This window comes from Diospyros lotus, chromosome 3 (assembly GCF_014633365.1).
Source record: "Diospyros lotus cultivar Yz01 chromosome 3, ASM1463336v1, whole genome shotgun sequence".
Lineage (NCBI taxonomy): Eukaryota > Viridiplantae > Streptophyta > Magnoliopsida > Ericales > Ebenaceae > Diospyros > Diospyros lotus.
The window spans coordinates 28,319,527-28,346,397 of NC_068340.1; the positions used below are offsets into that span (position 1 = coordinate 28,319,527).

At 38.2% G+C, this 26,871-nt stretch overlaps 1 protein-coding gene across 6 annotated transcripts in view; it reads left to right on the forward strand.

The window, feature by feature from the left end:
• LOC127797958 (helicase protein MOM1) overlaps positions 1-26,871 on the forward strand; it is a 121,600-nt gene that overhangs the window by 74,862 nt on the left and 19,867 nt on the right. For all 6 annotated transcript variants that reach the window (XM_052331196.1, XM_052331197.1, XM_052331201.1 and 3 more), the window contains 3 exons: positions 2,458-3,373; positions 4,066-4,223; positions 11,904-12,008. In XM_052331196.1, coding sequence (XP_052187156.1) covers positions 2,458-3,373; positions 4,066-4,223; positions 11,904-12,008 — 1,179 coding nt within the window. The remainder of the gene's footprint in view (positions 1-2,457; positions 3,374-4,065; positions 4,224-11,903; positions 12,009-26,871) is intronic.

Sequence of the window (26,871 nt, forward strand, 5' to 3'; positions counted from 1 at the left end):
GTATTTTGTCTCAAATGAAATGCTTATGACATGAAATTCTGGTATGCTTATGTAATGCATGTGTGTACCCCCTTTTAAAACATCCATAAAATTCTTGCTGCTGTAAACCCTTTATCCTGCCCTGTGGGTCAACTACATGAATCGCCCTTATATCTAATTTCATTCCTAAGTGTTTCCCACCAAATTTTCTTGGTTTTCTTGTTACCTCTTTTAGTAGATTCTTGTTTAGTTCCACCAACTCTTCTCACAAGAGTTTCTATTGGTCTTCTTCTCACATGATTAAATCATTGCAATCTTGCCTCACACATCTTATCTTTAATAGCAACCACTCGAACCTTATTAAAAACAATGTTATTTCTAATTTTATCTTTATTCATATGGTTGCACTTCCATGTTGACATTCTCATCTTAGTGCTTTACTACCCAACTTTGTGTCATACAAGAAAGTTGGTCTTATAGCTATCTTGTATTTTTTTTTTAGCTTTAATGGAATCTTAACATCACTTAAAAAACCTGACACTCTTTTCGATTTTAACCATCATGTCTTAATTCTATGGGCAATATCTTCATTAATCTCTCTGTCTTTTTGGATGATTGATTAAAGGTATTTGAATTGGACCTTTTCTTGGTGTAACTTGATTTCTATTTTTACCATTACATCATCCACACTTATATTTTTACCAGACTTACATTTCATATATTTGGTTTTCACTCTACTTAACCTAGTTGTCAAATTGAGATACATATAGTGAATTGGTAAATCGTAAATCATATTATACCGTAAGATATAGTAACAATTTGATAAATACCATAAAAATATAATCTAAAAGATGTTTATACCTATAGCATGAAGACAATACTTATAGTAATTTTAACCTAAGTTTAACAATATTGATATCATGTATGACACTAAAATAAGCTATTAGTGATTCTAATATTGACCATAAGTCTGACATAATTCATGAGTCCATAAATTAGAAAAGATGACTAAATTTATATCTAATTAACCTCCCCTTCAAAATTTCTATTACTAGCACCACTACAATCATCTTTGTCATTTAACATGGCCTAATTTTTTAATTGTGAATTGTATCTTATGATATCATATGTTACATGTGATTCAAAGCAAAATGCAATTTACTTTCTGTTTCTTATCAGTGGGGTTGAGTATTATAAGGAACTGAATCATACTATATGTATTGTGTATTGTGCGATACTAATAACATTGCTACCTAGAACCTCTAGATTCTAAAATGCTCTACCATATCATGAGCTAAGTATTCATGCCTTCTTTTGTCTCATCCACCAACAAAATGTTATCTACAAATAGCATACTCTATGACACCTATGCTTGGATATGTTATTGAGCTAATTCATTGCTAGGGAAAATTAGTAAAGGCTTAATGCAGATGCTTAATGTAATCCCTTTGTAATTTGAAAAGCCTCAGTATCTTGTCCACAGGTTTTTGATTTGTGATACACATCTTCAGTAACTTGTACATAAGCAATTCGGACTCCTTTCTTGTCTAAAATCTTGGTTTCTAATTTACTAGGTAATCAATGAAGCTTTTTATGTGGTCATTAATTGGTTAACATTTTGTTTGGCCATGCTTAAGTAGATGCTTCCCCAATGGATGATCTTCAACATCTTCATGTATCATTTGGGGGCATCCAATCTTAATTTGATGCATGATATTGGTACCTTAAACCTGTTAATGTCATTTCTGTCAGGCCCTTGAATTAGGTTTGGCAATTTGGTAATACTGATTGTAAGAACGAGAGAAAGAAAGGGAGAGAATAGAGAGAAGAGAGAGAGAGATCAAGAGGGAGGAAGTCATTCATTCAATCAACCGGTAAAATCCTCCTATGTGCCGTAGGTCTCTTATTAAGAGGACCTCTAGCCGTACAATGAACTCCTCTAACCATCTAATAGCCTACTCTAGCTGTTACAACTGTTCTTCTCACCTTCTACAACCCCCCCCCCCCCCCCCCCCCAAAGTTTATAAGAGGTAAGTAATTACAAGATTACCCCAGGGTTGTGACAATTTCAAGGGTGACTTTGTTATTCAATTTTCTTTTTTTGGAAGATGAAACAAACTTTTGGCATCATTTCTAATATAAAGTGTCCTCAAATCAATAAGGTTGGCGATAATATTTTGTAATATAACTTTTATGATTACCTGCTATAAAAGTGATGAAGTTTTAGATGATATGAAAATATACAGTGCACTAATTCTTAGCTTAACTCGATTCATTGTCTGAATATAAAGTAACTGCAATGAACTGGTATGTACATATCTGTATATATAAATTTCAAGATTTTCTTTGCCTTCCACCTCCCCCCCCCCCTTCTCTCTCTCTCTCTCTCTCTCTCTGTCTCAGCCACCCTCCTGGTGCACGCACCTCTCTAAACAGAATTGTGATCTTGATCTCACTGAATGCATTGTTTTGTGCTAGTCCACTGGTGGTTCTGAAAAGGATATGATTGGAAATATATTGGAGCAGCTTCTGGCATACAGATTTGGTCCAGATTCTTTTGAACGTGTTGATCGTGGTATGATCCTTTCAAAGAGGCAAGCTGCTCTGAACAAGTTCAATGACATGGGTAGTGGAAAATTTGTGTTTTTGTTAGAAAAGCGTGCTTGCGTTCCAAGCATCAAGCTGTCGTCTGTGGATGCCATAGTCATATTTGATAGTGACTGGACTCCCTCAAATGATTTAAGAGCTCTAAACAAATTATCAATTGATTCATCTGTGGAACAAATTAAAGTATTCCGCCTCTATTCATCTTATACAGTGGAGGAGAAAGTCCTAGACCTTGCCACCCACGATCTGACTCTTGATAGCAATTTACAGAATGTGAGCAGCAGTATTAGTCACACACTGCTCATGTGGGGGGCCTCATATTTGTTTAACAAGCTGGATGAGCTTCATGGTGGTCATACCATAACTTCCAGTAAAAGCATTTCTTTTGAAACTTCACACATCAAAGATGTGGCAAGGGAGTTTTTGGCTTTACTCTGTCAGGATGCTGAAGATACACAAACGAGAAACTCTCTTGTTATAAAAGTTCAACAAGTTGGGGCTAATTATAGAAAGGATGCCCCATTGTTTGGAGAGCTACAATTTCAGTTGACTGATGAGGAAGAACCTCATCAATTTTGGTCAAAGCTGTTGGAGAAAAGATATCCTCGTTGGAGATATTTGTCTGGGACAGGACAGAGAAACAGGAAAAGAATCCAGTATTTTGATGAGTTACAAAAGAAACCAGGGTTTCAAACTGATGAAGTTGCAAAGAAACGCAAGAAGTTGGTGAACAGTAGACCTGATTCGAGGCCCACACCTAGAGAAGAACCTCCGGGACACACGGGAGGTAAATGTCAGAAATTATTTATGTTGCAAATTTGTTCAAATAATTCATTTTCCTCCAAAAAGGTGTTGGTATTTTATCTTCATATCAATCATGTTCTTTCATTTCTATCCCATGAAACTTTAACATATGAAGATGGTGTTGAAACTTTATCTTATTATTCCCTCACTAGAAGGTTGCATTTGAAAGGGGTTGCATTTGGAAGGGCATCTAGCATAAAATTATGGCACATTGTTCTTTTGCGTGGATTTGTATTGTGAATGTGACTTTTAGAAATCAATTGACATAATGGATGTTATGCTATCTTCCGTAACTTGGTTAGGATAAGGAGTAGATGATGAATTCATTTTCCTCTAAGAAGGTGAGCCATGGTAGTAATGTTAAGGTTGCTCTTTTTTGGCTTGAAGATCATGGATTTAAATGGAAACAGTCTCTTTGTAAAGCAATGGTGAGGTTGTGTACCGTGACAAACTTTCCCCAACCCTTGCAAAGTGGAGAATCTCTTGCACTGGAGATGCCCTTACTTCATTTTCCTCCTAAAACTTTCTTTTGAGAGGAGAATAAGTTTGCATTTTTGTATGAAAAATAATTCATTTTCCTCCAATAACATTGTTCTGAGTGGAGTAAGTTTTACATTTTTGTAGATAGAATATTCCATATTTTATGTTTTCTGACTACTTCTGTTAATTCTGCAGGGGGTTCTGGAGTTCCAGCCAATAATGGTTCTCATATACCTGTGTCAGATGCTTTTGTAAACCAGACTCTAAATACCAGCCATGCTTCCCCACAGAAAAATCTTCTTGCTCTTCTGAAACCTGAGATATTGAAACTATGTGAAGTTCTTCAACTTTCGGTATGTAGCTTGTATTTTTACTTCTAATGGTTCTCTTGTTTTCTCTTGGTGAAAAAATGAATTCTGTGGAGATGAACTGAAATGCTCTGAAACTTACAGAGACCCTAGGAAAGTTTATGAAATGAATTCTTCATATTGCTAATTATAATATCTAATAAATATAAAATCTCACCTTATTATCTAATAATTATATATTGTAATATGTTTTTTTTATATTTATATAGTTTGTGTGTATATATCTTGATTAGTAAATAAATACCTTATGCATTTATTTATCCTGTAAAATAGTAATTGTTTTTAAGTAATAGGATTGGGGTATTCCAAACAAGTATCAATTTTGATATCTTAGATCATTTGTTAAAAAAGAATGGGAGATTTTGGAAAGATGTTACGGATACGATCAAGGTAGGATAATTAATGTGGAGAAATGCATCCAACATTTTATTTGATCGTGAAATTACTCTTAAGACTAATGCTCCATTTGGTATTTGGACTAAATAGTGTTGGGATAAAGTTAAAGATGAAATAAAATAGTAATGAGACTAAATAATACTGTCCTCACGTTTGGTACATCAGGTATTACATGAAGTTATGATCATACCATTCTGGCATGTGAAAATATGAATGATGTATTACTTGGTATTAAATGGAAAATGACTAAATTACCCATTTACCCTTTAATTATGTTTAAGTATATATCTGTATACATTTTATATAATTATATTTTCATATATTTACATGTATATAATTACATTTTTAGATTATATTTTCATATAATTATATATATATAATCGTTTATATATAGGGTAATGCTCACCATTGACCGGAGGACAATGGTTAAGTTGTAAATATATCTTGTTTTCATACAAGGTGTATTTATTGCATCTTGTTTTCAATCTCAAAACACTCGAATTGGTTGATGGTATTGTGTTTTGCAACATTTTATCAACCATAAAATTGTTTTTTAAGTGAAAATAAGGTATAATAAATAAATCTTGTCTGAAAACAAAGTGCATTTACTAATCATTACCTTAAGGGCAATGGTTAGCATTACCCTTGTATATATTATAATTATAATAAGATAACCGAAAAGAAAGAAAAAAGGCTCCAACTACTGTGGTTGGAGTTGTTGAAATCCCATTAGTTTTTTGGCAAATAGAGAGAGGGAGGGGGGGGGGGGGGGGCAACAATTGTAGAAGAAAGGCTAATAGGAGTCATCGACAACCAGAGAGAGAGAGAGAGGTGTTTGAGGTTCTATGTCAAGGGGAAAATGGTTCAACATGTCATCACTTTTAATCCCACCTTATATGGTATCCCAAACATGGGATTATCATGCTAGGAGGTAATAGCCCCTTTTAATCTGTGCACCAAACAGGCCATAAAAGGAAATTGTTATCAAGTGGTTATAAGATCATCTTTGTTATGTGGCTCAAAATCTTGGGTAGTTTAGTGTCAATATGTACATGAATGAGTGTAATTGAGATGAAAATCTTACGTCTGATGTGCAAACATACAAGAACAAATAAAATAAAGTTAAGAGTGGCGCTTATTGAAAATAAGATGTGGACTCATAATTAAAATGGCCTGAACATGTTAAAAAAAGATTGTTAGAAGCTCTTGTGAGGCGAGTGAATGAAATGAAGGAAACTTGTAGCAAAAGAAAGAGAAGACCAAAGAAAACTTGGTTGGAAACTCTTAGACATAACATAGGATATACCTCATAGAAGATATGGCCATGAACAAAGGCACATGGACGTCTAGAGCTCATGGACGTCTAAAACTCTTCTTTTGACTATGATTGGGCCCTGCAGTGGTAGAACCTGGGATAAAGGCTTGGAATTGTTTTTCATGTTGTTAAGTTATAAGAATGGAGTGCAGTCTATTAAAGATAAATATGCAATATGCAAGACACTATTAAGATGCAATTGTGAATGAGTGGATGGAAAGAAAAACGTTCACAATCTACAACAACAAATTAAACCTTTATCACACTGTGTAGGGTCAACTACAATTAAATCTAATTGTCTCCCACTAAATTTTTCTTGGCTTTCTTCTATCTCTTTTGTTAAATACTTGTTCCATTCTAAGAATGAAAAAAGTTTGGACCAAACAGAATTTGGTGAGAAACTTTTATGCATGACATGAGATATAGCAGTCTTGCAGAAAATAGGGTCATAAATAAGGAGGATTGGCAAGCTGTAATCTTTCTAGTTGACCCACCTGGTGAAATTAAGGCTTGGTGTTGGTGGTGCTGTGAAATTCTAATCCTTTATTTTTTTTTTAATTTTTGGATAAGTAACAAAGAATTTTACTAAAATAATATTATTTTTAAAAAATAATTACCAACGTATCTTCCAATACAAGGTATACCAATCTAGCATCCAACCAACCACCTCAGCTACCACGTTGGGAAAATTGACATGTAGCATGGCACCGCACAAAACTGTTGGTTTTGCATGTGATAGAATCACTTGTTAAACTAAGGGTTCTGCCCAACACTTTAGAAAGATTTGTAATTGTTGAACAAATTAAGGGGCAATAAATACTGCTGGTTGGACCAGCAACTTTTATCTAGAACTACTACTTTTTATCTAGAAGAAGAAGAAGAAGAAGAAGATGGTTAAAAGAGATATAAAAGATCAACACCACCCAAATCTTTGATAGCAAACAATAGTTGAAACCCAATTTGGGCTTGGAATGAGTCGGTCAAGGCACTCAATATGGTGAAATTGCTATCTTGTGACTCCTGCCGGTCCCAAGCCCCCCGGACAAAGGAGGAGGGTTGTGTTAGGTAGCCGACAGCCAACATAAAACCTAGTCGGATCCAAAACATGAATTCTAGACAAATTATGAAAAAACGTTTGAGCGTGGGCGTAACCCTTCATAGCGACGCGCTACACTGCCTGCGTGTAGTGTCAAGTGAGCTAGGGCCACTGCATCGGCGCCCGGATGTAGTGACAAATGAGCAAGGGTTCCCGCATTTGCTTGGACGGATGTGGGTAAAGAAGTTAGTCCAAAATCAAAATCAAAACCAGAAACAAAATCAAAATCAAAACCAAAACCAAAAACAAAATAAAAAACAAAATCAAATTCAAAGTCAAAGCCAAAATCAAAATCATAGATTAAGGATTGGGTCATGGAACATAGGAACATTAACAGACAAAGCTATGGAAGTGGTAGATGTGATGATTAGGAGAAAGATTAATATTATGTGCCTTCAAGAGACGAGGTGGGTAGGGAAAAAAGCAAAAACTTTGTCAGAAAATGGATATAAAATATGGTACACAGGAAATGATCGAGCAAAAAATGGAGTGGGGATCATTAGGGATAAAAGCTTAGTAGATGAGGTAGTGGATGTAAAGAGAATAGGGGATAAGATTATTATGGTGAAGGTTATTCTAGGAAGAATGACTATGAATATCTTTAGTACATATGCACCAGAAGCGGGGTTAGGTGAGGAGATAAAAACAAAATTCTGGGAGGACCTAGAAAGACTCATACAAATGATACCAAGAGGAGAGAAAGTAATTATAGGAGATGACTTAAATGGCCACGTAGGTAGAGACGGAAACGGCTATAGAAAGGTTCATGGAGGGTATGGATTCGGGGAAATTAATAATGAGGGTAAGTCTATTCTAGATTTTGTAATGGCATATGGGCTCACCATAACCAATACTAGGTTCAAAAAACGGGACGAACATTTAATCACATATAAAAATATCACATTAAGCACCCAAATAGATTATTTCCTCGTGAGACAAGAGGACCGGATATGTTGTAGGGATTGTAAGGTGATACCGGGAGAGTGTTTGACTACTTAACATAGACTTCTAGTACTTGACGTCCAAGTAAGAAATTGGAAGAGAAAAAATCACATAAAACAAAATCCAAAAATTAGGTGGTGGGATTTAAAGGGGGAGAAACAACTAATCTTCAAAGAAAAATTAAAGGGTAGAAGAGAATGGAGTGGAGAAGGACAGACAAACCAAATGTGGAGAGAAATGGCTAATGCCCTTAGAAACATAGCAAAGGTAGTGCTTGGAGAGACAAATGGTAGAGCCCCTAACCTTAAGGAGTCTTGGTGGTGGAATGAAGAAGTGCAATTGAAAATTAAAAATAAGAAAAATTGCTATAAGGTTGTATATCAGTGCAACAATGAAGAAAATCAAAAAAATTATAAAGAATCAAAAAGGCAGCAAAAAAAGCTGTTAGTGAAGCAAGATCAAAAGCATACGAGAATCTATATAAACGACTTGATACAAAAGATGGAGAAAGGGATATATATAAATTAGCTAAAGCAAGAGAAAGAAAAACAAAGGATTTAAATCAAGTGAAATGCATAAAAGATGAAAATCAAAATGTATTAGTGAATGAGGGAGCGATTAAGGAGAGATGGAAGGAGTATTTCACAAAATTATTCAATGATGATGGCTACACAAGAGTTAGGTTGGGACATCTTAGTAACTCCGAAGAGAACGTGAGCTATACATTTTATTGATGCATAAGTCCAAATGAAATAAGGCAAGCATTAAAAAAGATGAAAAATCATAAGGCGGTGGGACCGGATAATATACCAATAGAAGCATGGAAATGCATGGGAGAATAGGGTATCTCTTGGCTAACAAAATTATTTAACGCGATTCTTAAATCAAAAAAGATGCCAGATGAGTGGAGGAAGAGTACTTTGGTCTCTATATATAAGAACAAAGGAGATGTTCAAAACTGTGAAAATTACAGAGGAATTAAGTTAATGAGCCATACCATGAAACTCTGGGAGAGAGTAATAGAGCAGAGGCTCAGAAAAGAAACAGAGGTCTCAGAAAATCAGTTTGGTTTCATGCCCGGTAGGTCAACAATGGAAGCTATATACCTACTGAGGCGCCTAATGGAAAGGTATCGGGATCATCAGAAGGACCTATATATGGTGTTTATAGATCTAGAAAGGCCTATGATAGGGTCCCTAGAGAAGTATTATGGAGGATTTTAGAAAAGAAAGGAGTCCGAATAGCCTATATACAAGCCGTTAAGGACATGTATCATGATGCAGAGACAAGGGTCAGAACATGCGAAGGGGATACTGAACCGTTTAAAATTACAATAGGATTGCACCAAGGTTCTGCACTAAGTCCATACTTATTTGCTTTAGTAATGGATGAACTCACTAAAGATATTCAGACATAGGTGCCATGGTGTATGCTATTTGCAGACGACATAGTGTTGGTGGATGAAACAAAAGAAGGAGTGAACACTAAGCTTGAGTTATGGAGAAACAATTTAGAATCTAAGGAATTTAAATTAAGCAGAAAGAAAACAGAATATATGGAATATAAATTTAGTAAGAATGCAAGAGTGGAGGATGTTATAATAAAATTGGAAGACCAAATCTTACAAAGAAAAGACCATTTTCGATATTTGGGATCAGTGATTGAAAAAGATGGAGAAATTCACGAGGATGTCACACATAGAATTAAGGCAGGTTGGCTAAAATGGAGAAATGCATCGGGGGTATTATATGATGGTAAAATCCTATTAAAATTGAAAGAAAAATTCTATAGGACAGCTATAAGACCAGTTTTGTTGTATGGCTCAGAATGTTGGACAGTCAAATACCAACATGAGCAAAAGACGAATGTAGCGGAGATGAGGATGTTAAGATGGATGTGCGGCCATACAAGAAAAGATAAAATTAAAAATGAAGTTATTCGTAATAAGATAGGAGTAGTGCCAATAGAGGAGAAGATGAGAGAGACTAGACTAAGATGGTTTGGTCATGTGAGAAGGAGACCAAGAGACGCTCTTGTGAGGAGAGTTGATGAAATGGAACAATTAATCAAAAAAAGAGGTAGAGGCAGACCTAAGAAAACTTTGAGGGAGACATTAAAGTTTGATATGAAGTGTATGGATCTCAATGAAGATATGACAAAAGATAGAAATACATGGAAGTTTAGAATTCATGTAGCCGACCCTACATAGTGGGATAAAGGCTGGATATGTTATTGTTGTTGTTGTTGACTCCTATTGAGTGTGTTTGATACCCAATTGGATAGAAAACTCTCTTTGTGGCTTACAAATGAAGGCAAAATGAAAACACACACACACACACACACTGTCAAAGTATAGAAGAAAGCTAGAAATGCTCTGAGAGTAAAAATAAAAAAACAACAATAGGTTAACATTTTTGGCTGTGAAAGCCACCGGACAGAGCGTTGCGTTTGCAGCCATTGTGGAGACTGTTATCTGTTGATGTTTTCTTTGGGATTCGTACAATTTTTGCTTTTGGAAGGATCACGTGGCTTCCGCCACCATGAAAATGAGAAGGGATAATGTTGCTAAAAAGGGCTTTCATTGTTTTGTATCTTTTTTAAAAAGAAAAACAGTTGGTTGAACTAATAATAATTTTTAACTAGTCCTTAATTGTTGAACACTTGGAAAAAATTCTGTGCTTGTTGGACAGAACTACTGGTTGAACCAGATGTTCTATGTCAAGCAGAGAACAACTGGTTCAACTAGCAGTTTTGTGCTTCACCTTACCACCTGCGAAGAATAGTCCACATGGCAGTTGAGATGGCAAGTTATATGCTATGTTGGTAATTATTTTTTAAAATAATATTATTTATTTTTAGTAAATATTCAGTAACAAAATGTATGAAGAAATCAGCAAAAGGTGGCAAAAATACAAAGCGCAAAACATCATTTACAAGGAAAGGTTGTCAAGAAAATGCAAAAGAAAAAAAAAAAATCGAGGAAAGAGGGAGAAATCCTCCATTAACCACAGGGATAGAGAAACTAATAATGGTTCTGTAAGAAAATTTGACTTTGCACTCTCAAAAGTGTTCATATTCCTCTTGCACCCAATATTTTATATTGTTCAAGGAGGAGTAGTTTTTTGAACAGTTTTTTGTCCCTTTGGTTTGGATAAGCATAAGTCCATAATCCCAAAAATCAATCACAAAAGCTCACATCACCTATTATTATGAGTTGCTCAGATAACTTAAATCTCGACTACTTATAATAAAGGTCCTACCTTGACCGTAAAAATTTCTAGAGATTCCTATATGTTCTGCGATATTCTAGATGATACTAGAAGAATCTAGAAATTAGAGATTACTAGGGTTCTCTCGAGTGTCTCCTTTGCCATTTTCTTCTTTCTTCTTTTGATCTACACTACAATTTGAGAGAGTAAGGCTGAACTTAGGTTTTCTCAGTGAAGGAATCAAGAAGCTTAGGTGTCACATGGGTACTTAAAGATTAAGCTTGTGACATAATGCACATTGAAACACAGAAAACAAGAGGCCTCAAATATTATGAGTCTCTATATAATGAAGAAGCAAATTAATCAACGCTCGATTTAATTTTACTAACCATATTCGATCCTAAGCAATCATTGTACTTATTATCCCATGTAATTACAAGGTACATATGATCCTGCCATTTCATCCCATGGCATAACTTCTCATCCCCAAAAATCTTTTCTAGCAAATAAAGATAGCCTTGGGTCCATCACAAATTGATGAAAAGGAATAGTACAGTTGGGCTTGAAAGGCCTTATTATTTGTATTAAAGAATATATCGTTGGTTTCCTTGCACAATTTCATTTTGAGGTATGTAAGAAACAATGATGTGTTGTACTTATGTATTGCGTTTTTAATAAATAATATTTTCATTTGGTTGAAATTACAGGATAATGTCAAGGTCAAAGGTGAAAAGTTTCTTGAATACATTGTTGAAAATCATCTTGTCAGTGCAGAACCAACAACTATATTACAAGCTTTCCAGATATCTCTAGTAAGTATCCATGCACATCATCATTCTGCACGATTCTTCCATATTTATTTATTGATATGACCATGGATAGAGATGATTAGCTAGGTGGAATCCATGTAGCCAATCCACCTAGTGGGTTAAGGCTTAGTGTGTTATTGTTGACTGTCAATTTATTCTTCTGTCAATGAAAACTCACTCTTCTTTACTGTTTTCTAAATATCCAAATTTTAGTAATGACTTTGGTGCTGTTAAATTATAAGGTAATGTATCTTCTACATATGGAAATCCGACATCCTACTAGAAGAAAATAAAGTGGAGGATATTTCACTTGAAATTAGGTGGTTGGACAATTTTGTGAATGTTATTGCGAATTTGATGGGGAACAAGATAGGAAAGATATTTTAGATTATATTTTGTTATTTTGTTTTGGATTTTTTTTTTTTTGTTTGTTTCTTTCCTACTTAGTTTTCAAAAGGTTATATTTTAGAATGCTAGTTAGGATAGGTTTTGATCTTGATAGAAGGGTAAATTTCACATATCACCCCTAAGGTTTGCCTAAATTGCCTCGATTGTTCTCATGTTTCAATAATGGCTTCGACTTCCCTCTAGGTTAATTACCGCACACATATCCCATTGCTATCAAATAACAATGGTTAATTTTTTTAAAAATCCAAAAATGCCATCCCCTTTCTACTCTCTTTCTCTTTATTAAAAAATAACAAAAAATAAAAAAACAGATTTAGAACAACCAACATGGGCTTTGATTAGAGCCCACGCCATTTGGGTTTCATGGAGGAAGCCAAATTTGGTTTCTAGTGGACCTAGATTGCATCTGTGTTCAAACGTGTGTGTGTGTGTGTGTGTGTGTAGAGAGAGAGACAGACCATTAACAATCAATTGACACAGAGGAAGATAGAGAGATCGTTGGTGAAGGGTGAGCCAGATGTGTGTATATAAATATATATTGAGAAGACGGGGTCTCTTCCCCATTGTTGGTGTTGGCCAACAATGGGAAGATCTATTGCTGAAAGTTAGCGATGGGTAACCCCTTGCCAGCCTTCAGCAACTTGAAAATGGGGAGGAAAGAGAGGTAAGAGTGTCACGACAACCATTCCATATTAGCGATCATTTTTAATTTTTGCTGTAATTTGTAGCTATTTACTGTGGCATTTTCTAGCTATTGTTGTAGTTTTTAGAGAGGTTCTTAGTTGTTTGTTAGACATAGCTGGCCACGTGTAAAGGGGGCTGAACAGGACAAAATATGTTGTTACAATCGTTGGGCAGGAAGGAATCTTCTGTGGCGACGCCTACCCTACCGAGTATATTACCTTGGAAGGGCATCTGAATGAGATATGGGATTTTCTTAGTCCTTCCCTGCATCTCTCTGTCTCACTCTTAGTCCTTCCCTACATCTCTCTGTCTCACTCCCTCCCTCTCTAATTTCTTCTAAATTATCTCCTTTCCTTCTCTCGTTCTTCTGTGAACTCGCTACATTTCCTAATTCTCATTGGATTAGGAATACCGACATTCATTCCCGTGACAAATTGGTACCATAGCATCAGTTCTAGCATCAGTTCTTGGCCGAAGCTGTTGGGTGACCGCATGGCAGAAGGAATCCGCATGAAAAACTTCGAGACATAGTTGCAACAAATGAGCTCAACTGTGTCAGATGTCCAAAGTAGGATTGACTAACTGGAGATTGGCGGAGAAAGGAACCATGAGGCAATCATGGCGATGGATCGCAAGCTGGAAGGTTCGTTGGAGGGAATGGAACGGAGACTAGAAGGGTCCATGGCGTGGCTGCGAGAAGACATGGGGGCGCAGATGCATCAATTCATGATCATCTTCACTCGCCAAAACACGGTGAGAATGGCTCCTGATTTTCCTCCCCGAGAAAGAGATGAGCCCATTTTATCGAGGAATGGGACTAATAGGATGGAAGGGACCTCGGAGATTGAGGTATACCCAGAGGAAGGACTGGAAGGAGCTATGGGTAGAGAAAGGAACATGCAGCCTCGAGCCCATCCCCCAGGGTTTCCCATGCCCCGGATGGAGATACCGACATTTGAAAGGGTTAACCCCCAGTGGTGGTTGCGGAAATGCGAGAGGATGTTCAATTGGCACGTCCTTAGGGGCCAGAGGGTAACGTTAGCCACTGCTTACTTCAATGAAGCAGTTGATGCTTGGTTTCAAGGGTGCCTTAGCGTAAGGGAAGACAATACATGGGAGGATTTTTCTGAAAAATTGTGTGAGTGATTCGGGGAGACGAGTATGGCGGATTCATTATAAGAGTTTAATAAGCTCAAGCAAACAAGGAATGTAGGGGTTTATTTGCAAAGGTTTGAGGAATTAAGATCATTCATGATTTGTCACAATCCCCACTTATCAGAAGCTTACTTTGTGTTAAGCTTCATGAGTGGCCTGAGTGAGAAGCTACGCCCAATGGTTTAGATGATGAGACCAAGGATGGTAGAGCAAGCCTTTGAGAGTGCTCGACTACAAGAAATGTTAGTGGAAGCATTAATGAAAAGGCAAAGGCAGCAACAGAAAGGAGTAGTGCTAGGAATGACCCCTGTTGGGGGAAGGAGCTATCACCGGGATATGGAAAAAGGTTGCTAAGGTGTGAGGGCTGCTGGAGGCTCAGGCCCGGTTCCATATGGGGAGTAGTTGAGGGAGCAGAGAAGATTGGTAGGTCTTTGTTTTCGATGTGGTGACAAGTACCACATTGGGCATCAATGTAAGAGGCAAATTCTGCTTCTTGAAGGGGATTAGGAGGAGGATCCCGAGAGAGTAGAGGAAGAGGAAACGGGGGAGGATGGAGAGGAAGATAATGGAGAGATCTCAATTCACACCCTGAAGGAGGTAGCTAACAATAAAATCATCAAGGTAGAAGGGAAAGCTAACAGGTGCAATTTAATGATTCTAATCGATAGTGGGAGTACCCACAACTTTCTTAATGAAAGCACAGCCAAAAGACTTGAGTGTCAGCTCACGGGAACCCCACCCTTGAGCGTGATAGTGGCCAACGGGAGTCGGGTGATGAGTAATTCAGCTTGTAGTGGCTTTGGGTGGGAGATGCAAGGAGAAAGGTTTGAGGCAGACCTAAGGTTGCTACAGTTAGGGGGTTGTGATGTAGTACTTGGCATTGATTGGATAATAGGGGTTAGCCCCATTAGCTTTGACTTCAACTGGATGGAGGTCTCCTTTGAGAGAGAAGGGAGGAAGATGACGTCATTGGGAGGAAAAGAAATGGGGGTGTGCAAAATGATTTCTGGAAAAAGATTGCAAAAGGTGATCAAAGGGAAGTGGAGTCAATTGGCACATCTATTCTCAATTGTGGCCCTAGAGGATGGCCAGACCGAACCAAGGGGGCAAGGAGACCTGTTCTTGATAGTTAGCACACCTCAAGGCATGTCCAACCAGGTACATCACTTAGACTCTCTTAATACACTGTTGGCAGATTATGAGGATTTGTTTGTTGAACCCACATCCCTTCCTCCAACTTGAGTTTTTGACCACACCATAAACCTAAAGCCAAACATGGAACTTATTAACATTAGGTCTTATCGATACTCTCTAATTCAAAAGAATGAGATTGAGAAAATAGTTAGGGACATGCTTCAACAGTCTATTATCTGCCTTAGCCAAAGCCCTTTTGTCTCCCCTATTTTGCTAGTTAAAAAAAAAGATGGATCATGGTGATTTTGTGTGGATTATCACCAACTCAATGCCATGACCATCAAGGATAAGTCTCCAATTCCCCTTGTTGAGGACCTTCTAGATGAATTACACAATGCCTGATTCTTTTCTAAGCTTGATCTACGCTTGGACTATCACCAAATTAGGATGAGACATCACCAAATAACCTTTAGAACCCATCATAGGCACTTTGAATTCTTGGTGATGCCATTTGAGCTCACTAATGCCCCGGTTACTTTTCAATCGTTATGAACAAAATTTTTTAACCCCACCTTTGAAAATTTATATTGGTCTTCTTTGATGATATCCTCATCTATAGCCCTACTTTTGATCAACACATGTCCCACCTAAAGATTACCCTTGAAATCCTTAGGTTTAACCATCTCTTTATTAAGAAATCTAAGTGTACTGTTGGGCAATGACAGGTTGAATATTTGGGGCATATCATATCCTGAGAAGGTGTTAGCACGGACCCAAAGAAGGTAGAAGCTATGGTGACTTGGCCAAGGCCTACAATGGTGAGGGGGCTAAGAGGATTTTTTGGACTAACCGGGTATTACTACCGGTTTGTGAAAGACTATGGGGTCATTAGCAAGCCCCTAATAGACTTTTTGAAGAAGGGGGGATTCAATTGGGGTCCCTTGGTTGAAGAGGCCTTCAAAAAGCTAAAGGGGGCTATGAGCAGGGTTTCAGTCCTAGGACTGCTCGACTTCACAAAACCTTTTGTTCTGGAAACCTTTTGGGGCGGTGTTGGTACAAGAAGGTCGGCCATTAGCATTTTTGAGCTAGCTCTTGAGCTCTAAGCATGCGGGACTTAGTACCTATGAAAAGGAATTCATAGCAGTGTTGATGGCTGTTGACGAGTGGAGGCATTATCTGGAAAGGGGAAGATTCATAATTAGGACCAGTGTTCTAAAAGGCGCTAAGCGCTAGTTGGGCGCTAGGCTGGGGCCTAGTGCCTAGGCGGGGCCTAGAAAAATTGCTATTTTTTTTTTTGTTTTTTAAATTTTGTGATGTAATTTGATGTTATTTTCAATTTAATCAAAGTTAAAAAGCATTAATAATGCAACATAAACCAAAAATACAACAATAATGGAATGACAAGTGAAATATAGAATTAAACATGAGAAAACAAATTGTTGTAGATCAATTCTAGGTTCAATAAGATAAAAGCAACAATAATGCAACATAAACCATACTTGAAGAATTTAAGTATCTAACTATCTAATTAGACTTCTTCCTCTCCATATTCTTCTAATACATGATCTTCATCAGATTCAAAATCAAATTCATTGAGCTCTTGCTCATCTTCTTCTTCTTCTGATTGGAAATCATTTTCATGAAGCTCTCTCATCCTAGAACTTCTTCGAGGTTGAAGCATCTCGTCTGCTCCAGATGCTTCACCAACCACTTCCCAAGTAAGCCCCGTACCAGGATCAATTTCTTCATCATCTCCTCCTTCAACAATCCATCCTTGTGCATTGCTGGCATCACTAGCAAGTAACATATCAACATTCCTTTCCTTCTCTCTCTTTTGCTTGTTCATCAGTTTTGCATTAAATTGGACGTAGACAAGATTGTTCAATCGATGCACATCCAGTCTATTTCTTTTCTTCGTATGTATCTACATAAATAAAATAAAAGTAATATCACTTTAAGTCTTTAAATGATAGGAATAATGAAATTAAAGTATTAAAAACGTTTTAAAGTATACACTAACCCTTCAAAAGTGCTCCAATTTTTTTCACAACCAGACGAACTACTAGTTAATGAAAGGATCCTTATCGCCATTCGTTGCAAGTTTGGAGTGTGATTTCTATAAGTTATCCACCATTTAACTGCATAGGTCAAACAAGTATAAAGTAAATAAACTTATACACAATAGAAGTTAAGAAAATGATTAAATAAATTTTATACTTGGATTATAATTGTCATCATTTTCTGCACACTCTTGAGTTGCCCACAATTTTCCAAAAGTTCCTTCTTTATGAGTATATTTTGGCAACTCAATATTTACAACATGACCTTGCAATTCACCATTGGCATCATAAAACATCTCCACACAGTTAAAAAATCCATCCATGACTTCATGATCAAGTTTTATACCCATATCCTTAAAAAAGTAATAGGGATTCAAAAGGTAAGCCGCAAAATGTAGTGGACTATCTAGCCTATCTTTTACCCTTGCTTCAATAATCTCAATAATAGGCTGATAGTTCTTCTCAATATTATTTAGGGCCTCCTTAATAGCTTCCTTTGCATGCTTAAGCTCTCCATATAAAAAGCCCATAGAAGGCTTTTTATCTGCATTAACAATTCGAAGTACCTTCACCAAAGGAGCAAAAACCTTGAGGCATAAATTCACACCATTCCAAAAAGTAATGCTCATCACAGTAGCATATGTTGCTTTCCCTTTAACAGTCTTTGACCATTTGCACTCATCCCATTCAGAGCTAGTAAACATTGTCCTCATTTGAGCTTTTTTCTCCATCAAACTTTGCAAAGTAAGGAAAGAAGAAGCGAATCTAGTAACTCCCGGTCTCACAATATCCCTCTTCTTTGTAAATGATCTCATTAAGGACAATGTCTTATGGTGTGCATAAATGAAGATCGTCAAACTCTTGGCCTGATCAATGACTTTTTTAAACTTCGGTAGTTTTCCAATACTTTCAAGCATCAAATTGATAGTGTGAGTAGCACATGATGTCCAAAAGATATTTGGCCTCTTCAATTTCAATAATTTTGCTGCTCCCATATTGTTGGCAGCATTGTCTGTTACTACTTGGATGACATTTTGTGAGCCAACTTGCTCAATGCACTTGTCCACATATTCAAAAATGAGTTCACTTGTATGTGCTTCGTCTGAAGACTTTTTGGAAGACAAAAAAACAGTACCTGCATTAGAATTAACACATAGGTTCATGATGCTCCTCATTTTTCTGTCTGTCCAAGCATCTGTCATAATGGAGCACCCATTTTGTGCCCACTCTTCTTCATGCTTCATTAGTAATTCTTTAGTTCTATCCACTTCTCCCTTTAACAACGGTTCTCTCAACTAGTATTGACTAGGAGGTTTGAAGCGCGGGCCAAATTGACCAACCGCCTCAACAAACAATTTGAAGCTATCATGATCTATCGCATTGAAAGGAATACCAACTTCATACACCCATCTAGCACAATACTCACGAACAGTCTGTGTTCTTTCTTTGAAGAGTGCTTCATTGATATTTTGTTGCCTTTTCGTCAAATAAGTTTCAGGACTGATGGAGGTTGCAAACTTATCCATAGGGCTAAGAGTATGGGGCGTTTTTTTGCTACCTAACTCTTTCAATTCATCTTCATCATCCCCCCCTTCAGAAATATTAACAGAAGATCTCATCAAATCTTCCTCCTTCTTCTTATTCTTCTTCTTACTCTTTGCCTCGGCAATAGCATTCTTGCATTTAGCTTGATCATCCGGAGAAGATTTTGGACATGCAGAAACATTTCCAGAAATATGACCTATGTGTTCTTTTATTCTGTAAACTCCGCCAGATATAATTTTACCACACAACTTACATTTAACTTTATCCATATTCTTCGGATCAATTAACATTCCATACTCCCATCCAATATCATTGGATTTCCTTTTAAAAACCGAAGCTGCATCAGACGATGCTCCTGTACTTCGAGTCCCATTCGACATTTTTAATTTAATTGAAGAAACTTGCAATAGAAACCTATATATAACGAATAACCTCACTTAGTATTCAAAATAACAATAACATATCATGATTCATGGCTGTAAAATAATCAAATGATTCAAATTAAGATAATAAAATAGCAAAATAATTTATGTTTTACAATATAATAAAAACAGAAATATAATCAATAATAAAAACATCAATATACTATAAGTCTATAAGCAAGCAGCAAATTTTTTGGAAATATTAAAGAATATATATAATTAATAATAAAAACTAAATATAAATCTAATAAAAAAGAAAAATGAAATAAAATAAAAAATAAAAAACATAAAAACGAAGTCAGAAACGCAGCAACGCAGCAAACGCAAAACAGAGAGAGAGAGAGAGAGGGGTTACGAGTGGACGGAGATGGACCTTGCCGCGGCAGAGATGGAGCTCGACGATGAGGACGAGGGCGGAGGTGACGATGCTGAGGCAACGAGGAAGAGGAGGACGCGACGGGGAAGAGGCGGTGATGATGAAACTTGGCGGCGAGGATGGAGCTGGATGCAGCGACGGCAGTGAGCTACTGGCGGGCCGATGAAGCTTGGCGGCGTTGAGGTAGCAGCGTTGAGGTGAGAAGAGAGTGGAGGGGGAGACGCTAACAGGTTTGAATCGTTTGATTTATGATTTAGCAAAAAAAAGCCCTAAAAATTGATATTTAAACCGAAAAAAGCCCTAGGCGCGCTGGCCGACTAGGCGCCGCCTGGGCCGCCTAGGCACCCAAGTCGGCCGATTACTCGGGCCGGCGCCTAGGAGGCCAGACTAGGGCAATTTCGGGGCGGCCAGTGGCCGCCTAGCGCCTAGGCGGGCGCCTAGCCCGATTTTTAGAACACTGATTAGGACCGATCATGAAAGCCTAAAGTTTCTGTTATAACAGAAACTACATACTTAGCTACAGAAGAAGGGCATGTCTAAACTGATGGGCCTTGATTATACCATATAGTATAGGAAGGGAAGGGAAAATGTCCAGCGCCACGAGGAAGGGAGCACAACAGCCATAACTTTGGTGGTTTCGGAGTGGTACCAAGAGGCGGTTGACAGTTATAAAGGAGATGAGAAGGTAAAAGGGCTGTTGGAAAAGTTGTCAATGGGATTCCCCAAGGTAGACGAGTACACCCTAGTGGAAGGAATGCTAAGGTATCAAAGGAAAGTGGTGATCGAAGATAAGGTAGAGCCAAGGGTAAAATCATGCAAGCCTTGCATGAGTCTCCCTTGGGTGGGCACTCGGGAGTGCAGAACACCTACTTGAGAGTGAGGCAGTGCTTCCACTAGCCAAGAATGAGAATGGAAGTGAAGAGGTTTGTGATAGCATGTGACACCTGCAAGAGATGTAAGTCAGAAACGATTGCCTACCCAGGGCTATTACAGCCACTGCCGATTCTTAGCCAAGCTTGGTCAGATGTGTCCATGAATTTTGTGGAGGAGTTACCCAAATCTGAAGGAAAAGACAACATTTTCGTGGTAGTGGACCACTTTACAAAATTTGCTCATTTCATAGGGTTGACTCACCCTTACACGGCTCAAGATGTAGCGAGGGCCTTCTTAGACCGAGTAGTTAAGTTGCATGGGACTCCTAAGTACATTGTGTCCGACCAGGACAAGATTTTCACTAGCTCGATGTGGCAGGAACTTATGAAGGCCTTAGGAGTAAAACTGAGCATGTCAACAGCATACCATCCTCAATCAGATGGGCAGATTGAGCGAGTGAATCAAAGCTTGGAGACCTACCTAAGGTGCAATTGCCTCTTACAGCCTAAGGAGTGGCATAGGTGGTTATCTTTGGCTCAATGGTGGTATAACACCAGTCACCATTCCTCCCTCAACATGTCCCCCTTTGAGGCTCTATTTGGATACAAACCCCTTATCCTACCAGCCGTGGAAGGAGGCACTAAGGTAGCAACAATGGATGACTATCTTCAGCAACGAAAAAGGGTATCACAACAACTGAAGCAGGAACTAGCTGCTACTCAAAACTGAATGAAGCAGACAACTGATAGGAGAAGAAGTGAGAGGGAGTTTGTTGTAGGGGATGAGGTTTACTTGAGACTGAGGTACCCACATTTAAAGTCAATCACTCAGGGGAGAATAACCAAACTTAGTCCCAAGTATTTTGGGCCTTTTCCCATAGAGCCCAAGGTAGGAAGGGTGGCATATTGTTTAAGGCTACCAACCGGGTCCCAAATCCATCCGGTATTTCATGTGTCTCTTCTAAAGAGTTCAGTGGGAGCATAACTGGTGAGCACTACCCTACCCTTACTTCTGAAGAGACTAACAACTAGGTGGAACCGGAGGCAATTATTGAAAGAAGGGTGATTTACAAGCATGAGGCTCCATTGATTCAAGTGCTGGTAAAATGGCAGGATAGTTCGTCTGATTGCAGCACTTAGGAGTACCTGTCGGACCTCCTAAAGTAGTTTCCGAGGGCTGCCAATCTCCTCAACATTTCTTGAGGACAAGAAATTTGCTAAGGGAGGGGGAAATGTCATGGTAGCCATTCCATATTAGCGATCATTTTTAATTTTTGTTGTAATTTGTAGCTATTTATTGTGGCATTTTCTAGCTATTGCTGTAGTTTCTAGAGATGTTGTTAGTTGTTTGTTAGACATAGCTAACCATGTGTAAAGGGGCCTAAATAGGACAAAATATGTTGTTACAACCGTTGGGCAGGAAGGAATCTCTTGTGGTAGCGCCTACCTTACTGAGTATATTACCTCTCAAGTCTCACTTGGAAGGGCATCTGAATGATATGAGATTTTCTGAGTCCTTTTCTACATCTCTCTGTCTCTCCTTCTCTAATTTCTTCTAAATTATCTCCCTTCTCTCGTTCTTCTATGAACTCATTGTATTTCCTAATTCTCATTGGATTAGGAATACTGACATTCATTCCCGTGACACTCCCCTTGATGGAGAGTGTTCAATGAACAGTGTGTGATCTCCTTGGCTTTGTTTGTATACCATGACCAACATAACTCTTGCAAATCTTCCAAACCATGCCCGAAGTGATTGCTTAAGGCCATACAAAGCCTTTTTCAATTTGCACACCATATGATCAACCAAGTTCTTCTCATAACCTGGTGGAACTTCCATATAAATCATAAATCTCTTATTCTAGCTCTCCATGTAGGAATGCATTATTGACATCAAATTGTTGCAATTTCCAGCCATAATTAGTGGCTAGTGATAGCAATACCCTATCAGTGTTCATTTTTGCGATCGGGGAAAAAGTTTCTAGATAATCAATTCTATAAGTTTGAGTGTATTCTTTGGTTACAAACTGTACCTTGTATTTTTCAATTGATCCATCTACCCTGTATTTCACTGTATACATCCACTTGCAACCCACCGGTTTCTTTCCCGCCAGTAATCTCACCAATTCGCAAGTTTTGTTCTTTTCCAATGCCTCCCATCTCCACATTCATAGCTTGTTTCCATTTTTCATTAGGCAATGCCTCGGATAAGGTAGTAGGAATGGTGATGGTATTAAGACTTACAAGGAAGGCTCGGTGATGTGGCGAGAAATTTTTAAATGATAAGAAGTGTTCAAGGGGGTATAGAGGCCGTTTTGTACATTCTCTGGTTTCTTTTCTAATAGCAATTAGAAGGTCTTGGTCATTAGTATCCTCCTCAACTTTAGTTTCAAGTTGTAATGCAAAGTCAGAAATTGTTACCTCATTCAAGGAACCTGAGTTGGACTCTCGGACCTGCATAGGTTCAAGAACAACCGCCTTCTTTCTCACAAACACCTTGCCAAATCTCACATCTCTAGGAGCAGAATCAAGTTGTTCTTGTGGTTCATGTGGTATTTCCGGCATAAGTTCAAGAATAGGTTGTTCAAGCATATAGTCAGATGAGTTCCTGGGCATATGGTGGGGAGATGATGAACAAGAAGGAATCTGATCGAGCAAAAAACTTTCCTTATCTTCCCTAATTGAATTCTCCCCCGGAAGAGAAGGATGGGAGAAATGCAATGCATGTTCATTGAATGTGACATCCATCGAGACATAGAACCGTTTGGATGGAGGGTGATAACACTTATACCCTTTCTAAGTCGAAAAATAGCCCCATAAAGACACATTTGAGAGCCCTAGGATCTAATTTCCCCCCGTTTGGATCATGCACATGGATAAAGGACACACACCAAAAAACGCGAGGACCAAGGTTATTGGTAGTGGTGAGGGTTGGATAAAATGTGGAAAGGACATCCATAGGACTTTTGAAACCCAAGACCCGAGAAGGCAACCTATTGATGAGATGAGTGGCTGCAAGAACTGCTTCCCCCTAAAAAACCTTAGGCATATTTGTCTGAAACAATAGAGCTCAGGTTTTTTCAAGGAGACCATTCTTCCTCTCTGCAACCCTATTTTGTTGTGGGATATTTGCACAAGATGATTCGTGAATGATTCCTTCTTTATGAAAATAGAGAGTAAGAATGTGGGTGAAATTATCCCTAGCATTATCTGACCAGAACCTTTTGATAGTAAATAGTAACCCCAAATTGAGTTTGAATCATGGAACAAAAATTTGGAAGAACTGTACTAACATCAAACTTATGTTTGAACAGAAAAATCCAGGTGACCCGAGTACAATCATCAATGAAAGAAACAAACCATCGTGCCCCAGACACATTAGAAACAGTAGATGGACCCCAAATATCACTATGAATAAGTTAGAAAGGAATATGACTTCTTTTATTTCTAATTGGAAAAGGAACACGTATGTGTTTGGCAAGTTAACACACCTCACAACGAAAATTTTCAGCAGCTAAATTGGAAAACAAGGAAGGAAACATAAGAGCAATAATCCTAAATGATGGATGTCCTAGGCGAGAATGGAGAAGTTGAATTCTTTCTCTATTAGAGGGAACACACTCTGATATGAAGGAATGGGATAATCTGCCCTTGGTCATGTTCAATTGACTAGGTGTCTCAAGATAGTAGAGGCCATTACGTTCCCTAGCACGTCCAATCATCCTCCCCAAATCCTTATCCTAAAATACACAACTGTTGTGAAAAATAACATTACAACATAAATCTTGAGTGAGTTTTTGTATAGAGACAAGATTAGTGGACAATTTAGGAACATGTAGGACGTTTCTCAAGGTTACTCATGGGCTTATTTTGACATCCCCTACTCCGACTATAGTGGCTAAGGATCCATTGGTTGTGGCTATTTTCTGACTGCTTGGACAAGGAGTATAGGTGGAGAAACACTAGGATGAATGGGTTATATGGTCAATAGCTCCTAAGCCCATAACCGAGGAGTTGGTAAAGACTACACTTTGAGGCATTTAATCCAGAGGAAAATGGAAACTCACCTGGAGCAAGTACCTAAAGGCTTTTTAGGATTTCTTATAAGAGATCTCACCCTCTCAATCTCTTCTTGGTTGAGACTACTCGGCTCCTGTGATGCTGATTCACCTTGTGGTACTACAGCCATGTGAGCTTGTCCATTGTTCCGAGGCTGATCCCCTCCTTTTAGTCCACATTCACGACTTGAAGGGTTATCATGAAGTTTCCAGCACCTTTCACATGTATGCCGAGGCTTCTTGCAGTAAGTGCACTACAATCCATCACGGTTTTGGACTTTCAATTGATCATTTTTTCTTCCTTCAAAGGCTATTCCTTTCTCCGTGTTTATGGCTGATCCTTTACTACTAGCCACCATAGCTGAACAGTCGGTGGCTTGTGGTTCAAGCATGACCCCTCTTCTACTTTCTTCGCCTCGGACTAGAGCTACAACCTCATTAAAACATGGGACCTCCGGCTTTCGAAGGATTTGTATCCTTACCTAGTTAAATTTTGGATTAAGTCCAACCAGAAAATCATAAACCCTATCTTGTTCAATGAAGTTCTTAGGACCACTACATCTTGAGAACACTCGGTTTTTATCACTCGGTAGTGGTCCAATTCTTGCCACCAGGCTTTCAGTTGATTTGCATATTCTGTGACTATTTTGTTTCCTTGTTTTGCAGCCATAGTTTTCACCTTGACTTCATATACTTGAGTTGCATCCCTAGCCTTGGAGTAGGTTTGCTACATTGCATTCCATATATCCTTGGCAATGGCCAAGAACATACATGTATCACTGATTTCAGGTATCATAGAATTCCATGACCATGCCATGATCATGGAGTCCTCTTCATCCCATGCTTCAAACTTGGGATCTGTGGGTTTAGGGCCTGTACTCGTAAGATGAGCAATTTTTCCCTTTCCTTTCAGCACAGTCCAGATGAGTTGAGACCACTTAAGATAGTTCTTTCCATCTAACCTGTAGGCGGCGTGAATACTTTGCAATTCTCCAAGTTGTTGAGATCGGACTTCCTTTTCCAATTGGGTTGTAACAGTTACTGTCCCAAGTATAGTTTCCTCAACTTCTAACATCTTCCTCAACTAGTCTCCAATGCGACTAAGGTTGTTTCACAAAGAAACTAGAGTTAGTGGCAATGTCAAGAATGATCGTTGGCCGCAATAGCAGCACCTCCACAATCTGAATGCCCTAGATTCGACAATGGCAAACTTGATGGGAAGAGGACGACGGTCGGATCTGGCTAGATCCGATGAGCAGAGGCGGCCGCAATCTGGAAGGTAGCCATCGGAAGCGACAGACAATGATGACGAGGATGGCAGCACAGGCATTGACCGCGACGGTGAAGGCGGATCTCTCAATTTGGGTAGAGATGGTGGCGGACTTCTCGATCTGGGTAGTTTATGAACTAGCGATGAAGGCCAGGGCAGAAAGAAATCACACTAGAGGTAATGGTGAAAACCCTAGGTGATGAAGGCCAAGAAATCCTAGGAAACCTGCTTTGATACCATGTAAGAAATTAAAGGAATAGTTGTATTTTTTCTGTCTTCAAATGATACACAGAGATTACCTATATATACATAAATTTCTAACAATAAAAGAAAGCTATATCAGATCCCATAATTTGTGGAATCTCCTAATAGAATAGGAAACCAACTAAATCAGCCTAATTGATCATAAAAAATCCTTCCTAAAATAACTAATATAGAATCCTTCCTAAAATGGCTAGCTATACACAATTTTTCCACACAAAGAGATTGGTTCCATAACTCGAACAATGAGCTTTGTTCTATTTATTTATTGTTCCATCTTTTATCAGCTTGTTTTGATGGGAAGGTCTTATCAAGCAACAAGGAATTGTCATTTCACATTAAAGACGGCTTGTTTTGATGGGTAAATGGTTAGTTTTCTTGTGGTGTATATGGGTCCACATGGTTTATGTAGAGATGAATGAAAAGTTGTATTTGAAAAGAGGAAGTTGCCTCATTTTCATATAGAATTAGCAAGGACAATGAGCAAATTGAATTTGTTGTGCAGTCAAATGCTCAGAGGAGGTAATTTTAGACCTAGAATTGTTTGACCTAGATTTCTTTTTATAAATGGGGAAGTTGGGGAAGATTTTTGCAATGAGGTTTTAGAAGGTACTGGAAATG